The sequence below is a fragment of the Vidua macroura genome, chromosome 21 (genome assembly GCF_024509145.1).
Source record: "Vidua macroura isolate BioBank_ID:100142 chromosome 21, ASM2450914v1, whole genome shotgun sequence".
In the NCBI taxonomy this organism is placed as follows: Eukaryota; Metazoa; Chordata; class Aves; order Passeriformes; family Viduidae; genus Vidua; species Vidua macroura.
The window spans coordinates 1,015,382-1,033,585 of record NC_071591.1 but is presented as its reverse complement, the minus strand read 5'-3'; the positions used below and the strand labels follow the sequence as shown (position 1 = coordinate 1,033,585).

At 50.1% G+C, this 18,204-nt stretch overlaps 2 protein-coding genes across 5 annotated transcripts in view; one reads left to right on the top strand and one right to left on the bottom strand.

Moving 5' to 3' along the window:
* Window positions 1–1,611: 1,611 nt before the first annotated feature.
* Window positions 1,612–8,175, bottom strand: RPL35 (ribosomal protein L35). The gene is made up of 6 exons (XM_053996780.1): window positions 8,094–8,175; window positions 4,271–4,690; window positions 3,420–3,886; window positions 2,848–2,984; window positions 2,469–2,550; window positions 1,612–1,823 (listed from the first exon to the last, which is right to left on the bottom strand). The coding sequence occupies exons 1-6, from the start codon at window positions 8,173–8,175 to the stop codon at window positions 1,674–1,676; spliced, it is 1,338 nt and encodes a 445-aa protein (XP_053852755.1). The 3' UTR covers window positions 1,612–1,673.
* The window catches only part of SCAI (suppressor of cancer cell invasion), a 38,072-nt gene continuing 23,750 nt past the window's right edge, over window positions 3,883–18,204 (top strand). The window contains exons 1-4 of one of the 4 annotated variants that reach the window (XM_053996248.1): window positions 4,122–4,160; window positions 4,290–4,334; window positions 11,925–11,986; window positions 15,049–15,180. In XM_053996248.1, the coding sequence (XP_053852223.1) occupies window positions 11,985–11,986; window positions 15,049–15,180 (134 nt within the window). In that variant the 5' untranslated portion in view covers window positions 4,122–4,160; window positions 4,290–4,334; window positions 11,925–11,984. The other 3 variants (XM_053996251.1, XM_053996249.1, XM_053996250.1) reach the window with 3 other exon arrangements.

Here is an 18,204-nt window from a genome sequence, read left to right as displayed (position 1 = left end):
TGCTCAGTTGGGGTTTTCCCCCGTTTTTGTGTTTCCCACCCTCTTGTTACTGATTGGCATGTCAGTGATCTCTTGGATCCTTGAGACAGCAGATCCTGTCTTGGCAGTGCAACTGCTCCCATGGCTGGCGCGGGAGGTGACACCTGCAGCACACCCTGACACTGTCAGCAGTCTCTGCAGTGCAGAGTTCAGGCCCTGTTTGCTTTGCTGTGTTGTCAGGAACGCTGGCAGAGCCGCCAGGCTCCCCTCAGCCGCGCTGCTGGAGCAGCACAGGGCACACAGCTCTCCAAAGAGACACCCAAATGCAGCCAGGCACGATCTGGCAGCAGCCACCTGCCCCAGCCTGCCCCGCTCCCAGCACAGGGGATCTGCCCCTCTCCTGTCTCCCTCTGCCATCAGGCTCCTGGGACAGGAGCGTGTGGATCTGGGATCCTCAGGGGTGCTCCTGCTCCTGGGGAGGCAAGCAGCTCATGCTCCCCCTGGAGCAGGCCCCAGCAGGACAGGGGGACATGGAGACACGGCCCTCTGTGACCCTGCCTGCCTGCCTGGGAGCAGAGCCGAGCCAAGGAGCCGGTTCCCACACGCAGCTCCCCTGGCCCAGCGCTGTGCCAGCCCGGCTCCTCTCGCTGCCAGACACGTCCCATCCACCCCGGCCCAAAGAAAGGCAGGCACAGCCCAGGTGACATCACAGCGCAGCCACCCCTCGCAATGCCACCATGTAGGGGAAACTCCCTGCACCACACGTGATTAGGCCTCTCTGGGTAAAACTAGCTTGAGGCTTAAAAAAGTCCTTAATTGAGGGAGCAGAATTAAGATATTTTTCCTAAACAGAATCTGGATCCAATCTAGGAACTCCCTAATGGATAGGGAATTTTTTATGTTCGAATGCATTGGCTGCACTAACACAAACCATGAGTGCTGCAGCTCTCACGCTCCAGCAGCACTGTGGAACTCTTCCTCACAATCAGCACCAAAAAAGGCTTTTTTGCAATTCCATCTCTGAGTCCCAAAGTACTCCACGGGGGACAAAGACAAACCATTTAACCCGTGCTGTGCTTTGCAGGTATAAAGTGTGGCATTGTGAGGCCATGGATGCCCTGGGAGCTCAGACCTTTTCCATACCCTGAGCTCACGTGCTGTCAGCAGCACCCACACGCACAGAGAACACCTGGTCTGACACTATCCCCCCCCAGGGGCTCTCCTTAGCTACGAGCTGCCCACGGATCTGAACCAGGTGCTCACAAGTTTCCATGATGTCCCATAAAATCCCTCAGCTAATTAATTTATTTCTATTAACCCTTAAACACCGGCACGAGATAAAATTTTAAACTGTGATAAATAGTGGTTAAGTATTGACTGATTACCAACAGTTGTGAAAAACTTCCATTTTGTACCAATCTCTGGTTAAATACATGTTTGGATGAACCAGCCTCACAGATCTGTACCCATCCGTGCCTGTTCCTCAGAGGAAAATAAAACTGCCAGGTCTGTACGGTCATTAGCAGCTGCAGTTTAAACACTTTCTGTGAATCCTCCCATTTCCCTCCATTAGGCTGATGACTCCTTTATGGCCTCTCTACCCACCACCCCCAAAGAAACCAGCAGAGACACTTCCAAACCAAACTCCATTTAATGAGCCCAGACCCCAGCCCGGAGCTGCAGCTCGCTCGGGGCTATGCCTTGATGGCGAATTTCCGGGCCGGGTACAAACGTTCCTTTCGCTGCTGCTTCTTGGTCTTCAGGTTCTCCTCGTGCTTGTTGAGCCTGCGCCGCATGGCCCGAGTCTTCTTGGGCCGCAGGTCCAGGGGCTTGTACTTCTTGCCCTGTTTGCAAAGACAACACAGCAGCCGAGTTCAGACGCGGCTCGGAGCCGAGCTCCTGCCACGGCACCAGCACCGCTGCCCGGCCTCTTTTCCTTGGGACTATCATCACAGCCTGGGCCTTCAGGAGACTCCTCTCCGCTGGGAAGCACGAGCGGATTGTAACTTCTGCAGCAGCTCTGACTCAGGTTTAAGTAAGGTCTAATCTTACAAGCCCCAGTTATCCAGCACCTCCTGGAAAGATCTTTTTTCCCCCAGCCAATATGATCTAATTCAAACTCCAGGAAGTGATAGTCTTAAAATTACAGAACCGTATCAAATTAAAGAATTTCTTGGTCACCTGTGAGATTATTAGATCTAAAATAAAATAGTGTCTGCATTTCTGCAAACTCCAATCTCTCAGCTAGTTCAGCCCAGCCCACAGAAGGGATGCTGCCAGAGGACTCTCCTGCTAAAGCAGACTCACACCAAGCTCGCAGAATTCTTGCACGAATATTTAAAAAGCAACCATGACCAGAGAACTTTAAACTGAACATAAATTACAGTTATTCAAGTTTTAAAGCTTTTAAGTAGCAATCCTTCCCACAAACTTTGTAATTGTGAACGGCAAGAGTGTGAAGGCCACTTGGGGAAAACGTCTGTCCTTACCTTGTAGAACTTCCTCAAGTTCTCCTTCTGGGTCTGGTTGATGACAGTCAAGACTCTGGCAATGGATTTGCGCACCACACGGCTGCAGGGGGGAAAGAGAGAGGGATCTGAGGACAGCCTGCAGGAGCAGCTGCATGGATCGAGCCCGCGTGTGCTCCGGACCCCTCACACCGTGCCACACTGCAGCCCGGCTCAGCGCCTCTGAGCAGACACAGCCCGGCCTCGGAGATGCGCTCCTCTTCCACGCCGCTTTCTCTTTTTTTTTTTTTTTTTTTTTCCCCCAGAGCACACAGCCAGCCCAGCCCGCGAGAGCAGCTCTCAGGCACGGCGCAGCCGGGGGCTCGGCGGCCCCGGCCCAGCTGCCCCCGGCCCCACTCACATCTTGGACAGCTTGGAGGCGGCCCCGCCGGTCACTTTGGCCACGCGCAGCTGCGACAGCTCCACCTTCAGATCCTCCAGCTGCTTCAGCAGCTCCTCCTTCTTCTTCCCGCGCAGGTCTCGGGCCTTGATCTTGGCCTGCGGGCGGCGGACAGGCCGTCAGTCCCCCCGCCCGCCCGCCGGGCCCGCACCCCGCCCGCCCTCAGCCCCCGCGGCGCCCGTGTGCGGGCCCAGGGCCCGGGGGATGTGGGCGGACTGCCGGGATTCCCGGTCCCGGCTGCCGGTGGATCCCCGGGTGGCCATTCCCGCGGGATGCCGGCAGATCCCAGTGGATCCCGGCGCCGCTCCCGCGGGATCCCGGCGGATCCCAGTGGATCCCGGTGCCGCTCCCGCGGGATGCCGGCGGATCCCGGTGCCGTTCCCGCGGGATGCCGGCGGATCCCGGTGCCGTTCCCGCGGGATCCCGCGGGATCCCGGTGGATCCCGGCACCGTTCCCGCGGGATGCCGGCGGATCCCGGCGCCGTTCCCGCGGGATGCCGGCGGATTCCCGACGCGCGGCCCGGCTCTCTCACCATGGCGGGCGGCGCGGGGCGGAAAGGCGGAAGCGGCGCAGGGACGGGGGCGGTGCCGCGGCAGGACCGTTCCAACGCGCGCCGGGCGGGGGGAGGAGCCTGCGCGCCCTGCGCCCCCCGCGGGACGCGCGGTGGGCCGGCCGGGGCGCTGACAGGCAGGGCGGGAGGCACGGCCGGCCCCGGGCTCTGGGGCCGCAGCCCCGCGGGAGCCGCTCCGTGCTGCCGCCCCCGCCCTCCCTCGGCCAGACCGCAGCCGGTGTTCTCACGCTGGCCGAGGTGCGGCACTCTTACACCGACAGTGATGGGGACGTGATGGCGGACGGGGCGGGAGCGGCCGCCGCGGCACCGCGGGGCAGGGGCAGGGCCGTGCGCGCCGGCGGCCGCGCGGGACGGACGGACGGACGGACGGGCGGGCCGGTCTCGCTCCCCGCGGCGCCGCCGCCGCCGTATCCAAGCAGCCGCCGCGCCTCACCGGCAGTGCGCGGCAGGGCGGGGCCTCTCGATTGACGGCCGGCGCAGCCAATCAGAACGCCTTCTCGCCGTTAGCCTGGGCGCGCGGCCAATAGGAGCGCGGGGGGGCGGGGCTGGCCGGCGCGGACCGGCGCGAGGCGGCAGCCGCGCTCCCCGAACCTCGGCGGCGCTGCGGCCGCGCCCGGAGCGGGACCGTGGTGGGGAGCGGCGGGTACGGACGGTGAGCGGGACCGTCCGGCAGCGCCTGCCCCGCTCCGGCCCGGCCTCCAGGTGCGGGGGGGGCGGAGCGGCGGCGCGGGCGGACGCGGGCGGGGCGGCGGCGGGGGCGGGCGGGGGCTGCGGGCGCCTCGGGGCAGGCCCGGCGGCGGCGCGCCCCTCACCGCGGTCTCGCCCCCGCAGAGCTCCGGGCCCGGCGGAAGAGCCCCGCCGCGCGTGGGAGCCCAGGTGAGGCGGCAGGTGCGGGCGGGGGCTGCGCGGAGCATCCCCCGGCGGCGCGGCGGGTCCGTGCCCGGTGCCGCGGTGAGGGGCGGCGGGGGCGGGAGCTGCCGAGGCCCGGCGGCGGCACGGGGCCGTGCTCGCCGCTGTCTTTGCTGCTAACGGAGAGGAGGAACGCGATGTGACACGTCTAACGCTTAGGCCCGCGTTGGCAGCGTAGCTGGAATACCGAGCGACCCCCTCCTTTTTAACTTCTCCGTTCCTCGCGCTCCCTCCCCGCCCGCGGCGGGCGAGGCTGTCGGTGCCGGGCACGCCGCTGACAGGTAGCGGCGTTCGGCACCGGCAGACGAGCCCGTTGGGATGGACTGTTGCAGGATTTTACGGGGGCAGTCCGTGCAGCGCTGGATAGCCAAGCTGCCGGTTTGATGGAGTCGTCATGGGTTTGTTCTGATTTTAAACTTCCATCGCAGCAGTTCCCTTGTCACCAATTTTTATTTGGTTTTGTACAGAGAGGTGTCTTGGACAATAGGTGACATGAGATGCCCTTGGGGATAGAAGCTGGATGGTTGTTATGTTGTGTCATCCCCTCAAATTTCTTGCCTTATAAAAATGTCCATAACCTGTTAAAGCATTCAGGATCAAGGCTGCAGGTTTTCAGCTCTAGATCTAATCTCCCACCACAGAATAGGACCTGTTTTTATCAATGTCTGAGTTGCACGTCTGTCATTTAATAACCAGACTCCAAGCTTCTACATTTAGCTCTGTCTGGGCCAAGCACTTCTAGTCCTCCAACCTGCAAAATGGACCCCTTAATATATAAAAATATAAAATCTGGATTTTGCACGAGCTCTCCAAATGCAACCGATTATTCATGGCATCTTTTGCAAGCTAATGTAAAGCAGCGCTGTGGGACCAAATGAAGACTAAAATGTGAGTGAGTCTCCCAGAATGTGTGTGCTTCCCTCCGCTCCTGCGGGCAGCCGGACTGCTGTGGTGGTAGCAGTCTTAGAAAATTGTAGAAAATCATCCTGGTGTGGGTCTTGCTGTGGGATCTGCAGGTGCAGTTCCTGCCTGGGGTCTCCTCACCCCGCCTGACCCCGTGGTGTGGTGGTTGTGCTGTCCCTGGCGTGGTGGAGGAGGCACTTCGGGAGCCTGGTGCCCTGCTGGGGATCGTGTGTGTAGAAAGAAGAGGCTTCAATTTCAGATCAGTTTAATACAGTCTCATTCAAGATGTTTGGATAAATTGGACCACGATTTATATTAAATGAAAGAAAGTGAGTCACTTCACCAGGAGCAGAGAGCATTATTCTCCAGTCATCCTGGGCTGCCAGAGCAATACAGACAGTCACGAATGTGATGGCCAGGTCCTTTACTGCAGGAAATAGAAAAAGCATTCACAGAAACTATATGGAGAGAGGGAATATTTTGTTGTGCTGCAAAGGAGAATGTGATCATTGTTTAGTCTTGAAACATAGCTACAGTTACACTATCAAAATTCAGTTGGCAATCCGTGTCCCTTACAAACAAGGGAATATTTTATCACGGCGATGTCTAGTTGGGCTTTGCTCTACGTGTAAGAATGATCCTGCGTTCTGTGCTCTTTTGAGAAAGTCGATCTACAAGTGATAAAGATGCTGAAAGTGCATTCCAGCAGGAGGAACATGAAGCTCATTGTTAATCATTCCTGTGTGCCTGTTTTATTTTGTGGAGGGAAGTAATAAAAATGGAGTGTAACGATCCAAAACGTCGAGAAGCTTCTAACCCGAGTCAGTTCTGCATTGGGATCAGATGGTGGTGTCGGTGGCCTTGCAGGGAGGGCACAGGTTTGGGGAGGTGGGAGCCGGGGGCTGCAGCTCTCCCGAGGCTGCTGCTCCTGTCACATGATGCTCTGCACAGTCCCCTGCTCGCACTGCAGCTGCCTCGCTGCCGTGTGCCACTCACATCTCCCCTCTTCTTGCATCACTTTCATTCTGGTTTAGCTCTGTTGGCGTTAAATGGAGTTGTTGATGATGTGCTGCGGCACAGATGGATAATGGGAATTCATTGGGTTATCTGGACGCGTTACTTTGTTGGCTTATCTTTTATTCTGCTTGGTGTGCTTTGGGTAAGGAAAGAAGATCTCTGGTGTGAAAGTCTGTTCTGAGGTGGTGTTGCTGTCTAAAGAGCTGCAATGGAGCTGATATTAAACAAAAACCCCCAACACCCCCACTAGCCCCCTAAAGCACAGTACAGCTATTGGATTCTGACCATAAAACCTGGACATTGATGTCTTTTTACACAGAACTTTACTCAGTTCTCATTTTTTCATAAAAATGATTGCTTCCATTGGAGCAATCTTGGGAGAAGGACAACCAAGACCTGTACATGCAGATTTTATAATAATTTAGTTTGGTGTTCTTGCGTAAGAGCATTCTGCAGGCTTGGCTTTTATGGCTAAGGTGCACTGTTGAAGCACAAAAGCTCTGTTCAAGCTGTGTAGTTTTTAAACAGGCTGGAAACAGAGGTATGGTATGGAGCATGTGTTAGAGCAAGAGGAGACAGTTCAAAGGAGTGGACCGAGTTGTGTGTGGGAGCTGCACTGAGGGTCAAATGGAGGTCTGGTTCTGTAAAGTATGTAAGGAAGTTGCCAACACAAATATTACCTTGCAGCTTACATGTGCTGAGAGAACGCAGCACAGCCCTGCAGCAGGGATGGAGCAGAGTAACCATCAATCTGGTTCCCTGAGGATGTCTGTCAGTCAGGAAAGGGAGTGTGCAATGCCAGAAAGCCTGGATGGAACTGCAGGTTTAGAGGACTTGTTGTTTGAAGTATTTTTAATTATTGCTATTAATATAATGGAACACAGACTAGGAGCTGAGTTTTTAAAATATAATTAAAGCAGAAGTCAGCAGAGGGATTTCTCTGCTGTGAGGCAGAGGCACGGCTCAGGAGCAGTACCTGCTCAGGAAGGTGAATTCCCAGAGTGGTGATGCTCTCCACGCAATTCCCAAGCGTGTGGCAGCTCCCACCAAACACCGGTTTGGAGGGAAGAAGTGAACCGAAGGGATCAGAAAGCTTTCCCAAGCTTGTCCTGCATTCCCTTTTGTCGGAATACAGTTCCAGTTGGAAGGCAGCCACTGGCACCTTGGCCAAGGATGGGAGCAGGCTGCAGAGTGTGACGATAGCTGCCCTCCAGATCGGGCGCTGGCCTCAGCTGCCATTTGGGCCAGCCAGTAAATCATTTGGCTCGCTGGAAGGAAGCCTCTCCATCCCATTGCTGTACAATGCAGCTCCGTGTTAGCTGTTTCGTTTCAAACTAATGAGTGTACATAAAGAGTTAAAACATCAGTTGCAGTCCGAGAAAAGAAAGAAAAATCTTTCTTGTAACTGGGGTGCTTTTCAGGAACTTGGCTGCTGGGAAGGCGAGAGGCATGTGCTTTTCCACCCTGCTTTAGGTGATGGCTTAGTTCAAGGGGGCCCAGATTTGGCTCAGTCAACAGTTGTGTTGGCGTCTTGCCATCAAATGTGCATAAAATGGAGCTGACTGCAATTCCCTCCTCACTCTAACATGGAGGGGCAGCCGGAGGGACCCGAGGCTGCTGTGCCGTGCCGGAGGTCGGCTTGGCTCTGAGGGTTACCCTGGCACGTGCAATCCCTGCAGCACGAGCTGTTGCATCGTGACTGGGTCGTTGCTTTCGAGTCCCTGTGTTGTATTTTGGTGTCTTGTCATAAGTAATGCATTTCAGCCTTGTTGTGCCTGTGCTCCCAAAATCTCTCTCCTTTCTCACAGTGGCTCATGTGCTTTTCCAGATGTAGGAGGTTCGTCTCTCGTTTGCAGACTCTTCCTATGATTCTGTGGCTTATGCGCATTGCCACAAAATCGAGATAAAACACAACTGGCATTTTAGCGGCTCCAAGAACATTGTGTGTAAATAAACCACTAAATAGTTCAGCCTGTGAAATGTAAATACACACAGCTCACTGCCACAGCTGATGGTGTTTTTCTGTCTCCTTTCTACCCTCCCACCCCTGCCAAGAGTGGGCCAGCCTGATGGTTTTTTTCCCTCTTGCTCTTTCATACAAAGCAAATGAGTGCTAAGTACCATGTAGGTGGTATGCAGGCACCACAACAGATTCATGATTTGAACTTGGATGAAAAGAAGCACTTGTGTCCTCTTCCACATTGCTTCTGCACCATCTTCTGGAGATTCCTAGACTCTGATGACCCAGAAATTCTTCTTTGGTCTGACTTTGAGCTTGAGCCTATTTTTAATAGCAAAGCAGTGAAGTCAGTAGAAGAGCAGAGGCCCAACTGTGATGACATTTTTAGCCTGTGCCCTTTGTTCATCCTATACACAAAAGGTCGTGAACTGCAGTGAAAGAGGGATCACAGAGGGCGCAGAACAGACAAAGGTGGAACAAATTGTCAGTGGCAGAAACATAAAGAAGAGAAGCGAAAGTTTTGTGTTCTGAAGGCGATTGAAAGCCACGTGCATCCCACGGTGAGATCATGTCTCCTGTGTTCAAAGTGAGTCCGCCCGGAGTGAATTCAGAGGAGTCTGCTGGCGAGGTGTGGCTTCCATGAGCTCAGTGTAGGAGGCAGGAAGGGACTGCACAGTTTCCATGGCATGATGTTAATGAGCACCTCCGCATCTTTCTGTGAGAAAAGATGCCAAAACTGCAGTTCTGGATACAGACAGGTGTGCTTCTAAGCAATAAAAGGATTCTTAAATACGTCTGAAACATACGAAAAGCCTGATTCCACAGAGGAAGCACTTACTTGAGGTTAAAATAATGGGATTGACACTGCATGTTGTATTTTCCGACTCATTTGACTCAGAACCGAGTTGAATTTGTGGTGTTGCCTATTTTCCTACAGGAAGTCATGAGACTGTTCCTGACGAGGTTTCACAGGTAATGCAGAGGTGGCAGCTCCCCTTAACTCTGTGCTCTTATTGTGAGGCTATTTGCAGATCGTCTCATCTTCTGAGGTGCTGAGGAAGGAATTATGCATTCATGTGAGAGTAGTAAACTTTCAGTTTGCAGTAATAAAATTTGTGTACCTTGTGTAACAGTTCTTGTGTAACTGTGAGTGCCTGCTCTCTGCCACTTCCCCTGGCCGCAGCTGGGGAATGTGTGTGTGTGGGTTTATCTTGTTGTCTTATTTATCCCCTGCCTGCTCCTTTCCCTTTTTTAGGAATGCAATTGCACGATCAGGCTTCCTCTTTTTTCTTCTTCTCCAAGCAGCTTTTAAATCCCTTGTCTGATGTAACTGTTGTTGCTCTAAGGGGAAAAGGTCCTCAAGATTATCTAGTGAGTAGTTTTCACAAAATTCAAAATAAGTTGAAGTAATGTGTTTAGAGCATCGATTAAAGGGAAGGACAGACAGAAGAAAGATGTGTTGTAGGAAGCATCTGGCCAGCCCCTCAGAACATCTGGAGCCCCAGGGCAGTGGCAGCTTTCCCTGTGCTGGGGAGAGCTGGGATTATTGGGATGCAAAGGGAAGGATCAGTCCAGGTCGATGTGGGACCAGACTCCCTGTCCCTGTAGGAGTGACTGCTGGCCCTGACTGCTTGTGCACAGGAGTGTGGGTGTGTTCATACACAGGCTCGCTGGGGTTTGTGTCTTTTTATTATTTTTTAAAGTAACTTCCCTCTTGCCTAATCTTTAGAGGTAGCAGTATTTTCGCAAGTTAGCTGTAAAAATGTGCAGTTTAGTAGGAAAACCAGTTTCTTGGAGAATTCCCAATAGGAGGTAGTTGCTAGACATAGTTGCATTTACATAGGTGATTGCATAGGTGATTTTGCCAGCCCCGCTGTAATTTGTATATGAAGTCAATAATTCATTTCTCCATAGTGCCCTTTGAAGTAAACAAACATCCAGGCAGAGAGAACACGATTTCACCAACATTATCAGTTAAATACAACAGCTACTTGTTTCTGTTTCTTAAGTTAAAGGTGCGTATCATTGTGGCATTCAGCCAAAAGTGTCCCCAAAGGCCAGGCTAGGTCCTTTTCCTTGTGCAGTCCACGTGCACGGCCACAGAGCACTGAGCAGAGCTGGGACACAAACTCGGGTTTCTCTGAGCTGGCCCTGGGCATTGCTGTCCCCTGGGACTGAGCCGTGCCAGGAGCTCAGGTGCAGGCTCAGCCTGCTCCCAGATGCCTCCTGCAGCATCCAACGAGCTGCTGGAGTAGGAGGAGGATATGTCTGGAAGAGCTGCAGCCACTGCAGTGCAGACGTGCCCTGAGGTGAACAGTGGTTGGGCTGAGGAATGTCTGTGATTGGTTCCAAATTTTACTAAAAACCTTGGAATCATAAAGAAATCTTTCCTCTCCTGCCTACATTTTGTAAAGAAATGGTTTGATGTATAACTGCTCATTGCCATTCCCTCTGAATTCCTGACTCCAGCAGGCTGTGAGGTTTTCAGTGCCTGTCTGGGGGAATTGCTCATTATTTATTTCAATGTTTCTTGGGCAGAACTGAGTGGTGTCTTGGGAACTTCAGGGCAGTGGCCCTTGATGGAGAGTTAGGTATTCTGGCAAGAGGAATGAATTTGGTTTCTAATGCATTTTGTGTTGTCTGAGGCTCTGTCAGGACTAGCACTCTGAGCAGATCACATGGAAACACACAGATGGTTTTCCCAAAACGTGCAGTGCAGCGTTGAAAGAAAACATGAGACGTGAGTGTGCCAGTCTGCAGAAGAAAAGGACAGGCAAATAGGGAGCCAAGGTAGGCATCCTGCTTGGTGATGGTAAGATGGGCTGGAGTTTTGAGACATGATGGTTCCAGGCTTTGAGTATGGACGATCAGGAGGTTAGTTTTATCTGTGTTGTAAATTTGCAGTTAAGGACTAGATACCAGCTGCGTGCCTGGCTTTGTGTCGCATCCCCTTTTGGCAGTGATGTTGTGGGAGATGTGTCAGGATGAAAAGTGGAAAGAGAGCTGGTCTCTGACTCAAGGTTTGACAGCTTTAAAATCCTGATAGACTGGAATGAGTTTTCCACCACTGGCTTCTGTAGGGAGCAGTTCTAGGAATATCTTTGTTTGGGGAAAATCCTGTATCAACAAGGTAGATGAGCAAAGTGTGTTTGCTTTTGGTTTTTGGTTACTACTTGTGCCTCTAAGCAGGGAGTGGGAAACATTTGAAAGCCAGTCAAGATTCCATAACTGAGAAGAAGTGATGGCTTAAAAAAAAGGCAGTTGTGCAAGTGCTCTGTCAGGAGGTCAGGGTGCTGCATCCAGGAAACTGCTCCTGATTCTGCCTGTCCTCACTGATAGATGAGCTTTCAGGCCCCTGACATCCTCCTGTGTCCTGTGCCCGCTGGTTACACCGTGGCTGCACCTTCAGTGTGTGAGGTTTCCTTTGCTCCTCCACGTCGGTGGGGAGTTGTGACCCTCCCCTTCCAGCAGGCAGCTGAATGGCAGCTCACAGTGATCCTGGCTATGCAGCAAATCTAAGGGGATGTAATGCACTTATTGAACACATCCATGCTGGGCTTGCATTGTCAGCTTGATTTCCCTGACCCAGAGCATTCCCTCCCTTGCAGGCCTGAATCCCAGGGCAGGGCCAGTGGGGAGTGCATACCATTAACTTCAGCACTCTTTTTCCCTTCCAGCTAAGCCTGGAAAACCTTAGCCAAAAGACAGCAAACCACAGGGAAGTGGAGACGTGTGTGATGTAAGTGACATCTGACTTTAAAAATACTGGCCAGCACCGTGAAACCTCTATCCCTGTCCCATATCTCTCTTCCCATTGCCCTTCAGCTCCAGCTTTAACTGCCATCCTCTGGGGTGTCTGTGAAGCTTTGCTACCATGGGTGCTGCAATGGGATGAATTTGTAAAATCCAATAATGTACTGCATTAAGCAAACCTGGAATTGTGTGTTCTGAGGGCTTGTAGGGAAGAACCTGGCACACCAAGTGTCGGGCTTGGCGAGCACGGGTTTTCTGCCTTGTATGGCCTGAGGAGCTGGCAAAATCTTTGAGAGAATAATAAGTTCTGCTGGAAGCCACCATTTTCTGACTTATTCTAACAGTCTTTTAAACCAATGTTTCAGTGTCTCCTTCTGCAGACTCTGGAGAGCATTTTTTAATGTGTTACTTAAGAAAAATTGTCATGCAAAACAGCCCAACAGTTTCTTTTGCCTGAAAGAAAGCAAAAAGCATCAAACAGAGAGCAAGAAATTAAGTAGGTGATATTCCTGGTATAGTTGAGCTGTCAAAACTGGGAGAACTCTCTGTCTGCAGATGAGCAGGGATCCATGTGATAACTTCTAGTATCAAAGGGAAGGAGAGGTCCCCGTTGTGGATGTGCTCCTGGTTGCTTTTTATTTACATTGTTCATTTGGAGCTGAGCAGTCCCTTAGGAAAGGGCCATGTCAGGAGCTGTACTCCTCCCCTTACTGTGCCCACTTGCTGTTCTAATAATAATTCTCCCTGCTGTCTGTACTGCTGCTGCATTACAACACAGTCCTTAGTGCATGAGCACCTCCTCCTCTCCCGAGCTGCTCCTGATAGTAGCTCTTCCTTTGTACAGCACCAAACACCACCCCCTTCAGAGCATGGTAAGCCAAAACCAGTGCATGAGATAACTAATTTTATTTTCCTTCTCTGTCAGCTGGAAAAGCCAGCTTCACATGTTTTTCCAGCCTTCTGATACCTTTCACATTGGCAGGCTATGGATTTTCTTGTGTATCTTTTATTGATTGCATAAATGGCCTCTTCACAGTGGGTCTGGTGAACAACTCCTTGCATGTGAGAAGGAGTTGGTTGTAAAAAACAGCCCAAAGCCTAGTTGGTTTTATTTGCCTGTGCCAGGGCTGACATAGGTTATGTTGGCAGGGGTTGGGGTTGTTGGGTAGTATAACTTAAGGGTGATGTAAAATAAAATTCGCTGCCATGAAATCAAAAGACTGATATCTAGATTGTATGAAACATACTTTGCAACTTAAGCAAGCTCCTCAATTTTTGCAAATATATCTGAAGCTGCTCTGGAGTGCCTGGACTGCCACGGTGGAGCGCAGAACCTACGGGCTCGCTGCAGGATTTAGGTCACCCTTGCTGTGGAGCACACAGGACCTGGGGTATTGTCCCTCTTCCTGAAATCCCTGAATCACCTCCTGGCTACTTCTGACATCTGTTTTTTAGGTCTCACTGTTCACTTCAATCTCATATGTTGGTGCTTTAAGTACTTGGTGTTGTTTGTTCTGTGCTGTGTAAATGTGAATGTTGGGAGGTTTCAGGCGCAGGCTGGTGCTCACAGTCCTCACGTCCTTCTTGCCAGGCTCATGCCAAAGCTTGTGACATCTGGGTGGTATTGTTTTGGACTCTGGCACCCATATTGCAGTTACCTGACAATACAGAGACACTTTTTACCTTTTCCTGGAGCTCTTCAATTAGTGGTTTGTGCAGTGCCCCCAAGGCCTTGCACTGGTGCTCTGCTGGGCTGTCACGTGGGTGTGTAAAAACAAGTCTATGTGGGCTGCATCTTGTCTAAACTGGGGAATCATGAGACTGCTTGTTTGGCAGGATGGCCCTCTAACTTACCCCAAAAGCTGGGTGGAAGCTGCCAGTTTCTCCTGCATTTGTTTGGCATGAGGTATTTGTTCAGGGAAGCATTTCTGAAGCCTCTTTAGTTATTGTGAAGGATTTTTTTGTGACAGTTGCTGAAAGATGCTTCTGGGTGCTTCCTGATGGCTGGAAAGAGTGAGCTTTGCCTTTTCCTGGCTTGGACTGGGACATGTAGGTAATTGTTTGTGCAAATAGCATCCAAACAGAGCTGCTGCACAAATGGAAACCTGTTGCTTAAAAAACACACCAGAACTGGTAGAGAAGCTGCTGGAAGTAAAAGCTCTGCATGTGCCCAGTTAGAGGTGTGTTTATCTTGCACAAAAATCCTGAGCATGGCAGAGCTGAAGACCTAGCAGCCATTTCCAGAGATGTTTTGTTGTTGTTTCTGCTGCAAAATCTGTAGCTCATCTTTATATGCTCAAAAGGATAATTTGATATCTGTATGTTTGGAGTTAGATTTTTGAAAGCCACTCTGCCTCTGTAAGCTTTCACATTCCCCTACTTACTCAATACTACAATTATCTACATTATGTCTTAGGTTTTTGTTCAGGTGACTATTGTACAATATAACATTTTACTCATAGGAAGAATAAAAACGGATCTGTAGGTATGATTGTGGGCAATGCAAGCCATGGAATGAAACAGTCATGAGGATGCAGAGAGGAAGGATGGTAGGGTACTTTTTAGCATTCTGGCTAAATTTGCCTTGTTTTAGCAACAGGAGCCATTGAGCTACAGTTTTCAGCAGTAATAGAAGAAAATGAAATGTCAAGAGAACTGAGGCTAGTCTCTAAATACAGCTGCAGGATAAATACCTCTGCAGAAGACAAATTTGGAGAGGATTTCTTTGTCCAAGTGTGAAACCCAAGTGCTGTTTGTGCTGCAGTCCTTTCATTGTCAGTGTTGTGTTTGTGAAGACAGTCCTCAGACTTTTTTTTTTGTGACTATTGCTGTTACTTTTAATTTTGCTCTGTTAACTAGTGCATTGTGCAATAATTAGTGCCATGCCTTGATTCTCAGCTGTTTTTTTAATGAGTCTTGACAAGAGTAACCTGTGGAGAACTGCATGCTCTGTGTTACATCCCCATGGAACTGAACATGCATCTCAGTCTGGATGAGTTCATAGCAGCCGTTGATTTTTGAGTAATATGGCTGTTTTTTTCTTCATAGGACTAAGCTTGCCCTAAAAGAAACCATGTCATCAGGGGGAGCTGAAGATGATATTCCTCAAGCAGAGAGAAAAACGGTGACAGACTTTTGCTACTTATTGGATAAATCTAAGCAGCTCTTCAATGGCTTAAGGTTAGTGGATTTTTGACAGTATTCCTTCAGAAAAGCCTTGGAACTCACACTGCAGTATGTGATGCTGAAGTCAGTACAGTGAATATTTCCAACCCAAACCCATTAAGTTTGTTTAGGAGAGAATAATGCACCTCTGTATGAGTACTTTTGGACCATGTATGTAAGAATGTTTGTAGGAGCAGAGGTTCCAGTTAATAGTAACCTAGAATTTGGAAATCCCATGAACTTGATGTGATTATTGCTGAAATGGTGTGTGTGAAGGCCACAATTAAGGATTAGGTGTGCCTGTGTGTAGTCCACAGCATGCAAATGCAAACCACTACTGTCTCTGTGGAAAAAGAAAGAAATGAGGAGGATTTTCCTGGGTGGGAGGAAAGGAGGAGAGGGAATATCTTTGGGGAAGGAATTTAGGAAGCGATAAACAGAAACATCAAAACCATACCCTGTATGTGTCTGCTGAAACAAGTGCTTAATCTGAACTGTGGAGAAAGGTAAAATCTACATTTATCTACTAGGCAGCTGCAACAACAGCTGGAAAATCCAACTGGTTTGTCTGCAGGGGAATACACATTTGGACAGTAATATGGATATCCTGTTTATGTCAATATATGCTGAGTTAAACAGCATGTATCCAAAGCTGCTTTATTTCTAAGCTTTGCTGTAGAGTCTCTTAAGTAACAGGGGTTTGAGCTCATATCTGGTTGGCAGTTCAGCCTCTTACTGCTCTCTGAGTAATGCTGTATGTTTGGGCCCTTATAGCTTGCTGTTAGTCAAACACAGATGGTTAGCAAAGATGCTTTTAATTCCTCCGCCCCCCGCTATTGATAATCCTTTCATGTGCTTTAGAAGTTGATTACCAAATCCAAAACAAACATTTTGTGCTCCAAAATCTGAATGGCAAATGGGCAGTAGAGACATGGAGTTCTTGGTGATTGCATTTGACCCCCCATGAAAGACAGTCTAAAGCAAAAGGACTGAGATCTTGAGACCAGGATTTCCAGGACTGTATATGACATTACACTGGCTTTCTGATAGATTTTGCTGGAAACTTTGGCCTGAAATGAATGCAGTTCATGTGTGGCTGTGTGCTGCTCCAGTTCAGATCAGAGAGGTGGCAGAGAACCTCCAGCCATTCTCTGCCTCCTCTGCCATGGAGGGAGGTAGTGCTTGTATCAGATTTCGAGATGAGAGATGGAGTTTCTCAGCATATCCATGGTACTTTCCAGAAAGAAACCTTCTTGTCCAGCTAAATGAAAAGGAAATGGAGAATACCTTTGGATGAAGTATGGCAAATAAAAATAGGGATGGGTTTAAGCAGCCAGTTCTGCTGTGCGAAAATAGGAATATTGCAGAATGGGAACCTCTGTCCTTACTGTAACCTGGCACAGTTACTTCTTACACTTGACCATCATTTCACCTCTAAGACCTGTGATTCCCGTGGGCATAATGACAGGATAAAGCAACATTATAACTCTCAGGTATCTGCTCTGTTAGTGCTTGTTCTCTGGGGAGTTCACCTGGAAATATCTTGGCAAGCATCCCGGTTCTCAGTCCAGTTGCTTCATTATAAATGCATTTGGTTCATGCCTGACACCTTCTGTTTTGAAGATGATGACGGCCTTTGCTGCTGTGTTTTATGCTATTCTCTTGCCTCTACCACATTTCATAGAAAAGAAGTGATGGGGGAGGGAGAGGAGAGCAATGATTTCCTTCCCAAAACCTCCTCTGGGCACTTCAGCTACAGGGAGCTGAGCCTATAGCTGTGTTGGCAGCTGCTTAGCTGTTGCTGCTGCCAAAAATTGCAAGGGCCCAGCCTGCCACGTCTTTGTTTCAGTAGCATTTCCTTTCTCTCTTCCCAATTCAGATGCCAAATACGGCATTTGAGGAAAATATATGATGGTCTGCCAAGGTTGCTGCTCGAAAGTGTACTTTGTGCTGGTGCTCCCGGTGGTAGCATCTCCTGTGGCCATGCCTGCTAGGATAACCCAGGGGGGCTGTCTTCCTAGTGTCTCTACCCTGGGCTATAAGTTAGAATAAACTGCTAATGAAGTATGTTGCAATGGCTCTCTTCTTCCCTTTCCCCACTCCCACTTGCTTTTTTCTTGAAAAAGGCTGGGAAGAGGGGGGCTGTAAGGAAGCAGTTTGTCATGGTGTATTGTCACTTGTATTATTTTCTTTTAAATGTTAAAAAGTGCTTAAATGTGTTCAGTATCACAAAGAAGCCTGAAACTTCATGGAATTAAAAGATTTTCAGCAACTGTATTTTAGGGAAGTGATTGTCCCTTTGTAGTGGGCACCGGTGAGGCAACTTGTCCTGTTCTGGGCCCCTCATGGCAAGAGAGACACTGAGGGGCTGGAGTGTGTCCAGGGATGGGAACAGAGCTGGAGAAAGGTCTGGAACACCAGGAGCAGCAGAGGGAGCTGGGGGGCTCAGCCTGGAGAAAAGGAGGCTCGGGAGGTACCTTCTGGCTCTGTGCCACAGCACTTTTATCCCACTGCTGCTCAGGTTCTGGGAACAGGAGCCCATGAACATAAAAGGAAATTGTCTCTTTTTATCACCTGTCAAAACTGTGAATATCTTTAAAGCTTTGAATGTTAAACTTACAGTTATTGTAGCCTTCCTCTTTGAAGCGTGCTGCTGAGTCTCTAGGATTTTCTCAACCTCTTTAGTGTCCCTGTGTGACAACTTCCATGTGGCGCTGGCCAAGCACACCTCAGCACCTTTAATTGGGTTTCAGCCAGTATTATCTGGCAGCATGGCTGAAATGAACTCCTGACAGAGAATTAATTATGAGCACATAAGTGGTGCTGGTCTTTGTGGAGACAAAGAGTACAGCAAGAACTGGATAAAATTCTGGACTGTCTGTGAAATTTATCCACCAGCCACACTAGTGCAGCAAGAGAACCAGTCTTCTGTGCCCAGTGTGAGAAACCCATCATTCTAGAACATCAGAGTTTGTGTCTTCATGTCCCATTTGGAATGTTTTAAAAGCCAAGAAATTGGAAATGGTTTCCACTTGTAGT

Coding starts and splice junctions, on each gene's coding strand:
- RPL35 (XM_053996780.1), bottom strand. CDS start 8,175: ATGCGCATAAGCCACAGAATCATAGGAAGAGTCTGCAAACGAGAGACG. Junction 2,551..2,847: donor GCCTCCAAGCTGTCCAAGAT/GTGAGTGGGGCC, acceptor TCCCCCCTGCAG/CCGTGTGGTGCGCAAATCCA. Junction 1,824..2,468: donor ACTTGAGGAAGTTCTACAAG/GTAAGGACAGAC, acceptor CTTTGCAAACAG/GGCAAGAAGTACAAGCCCCT.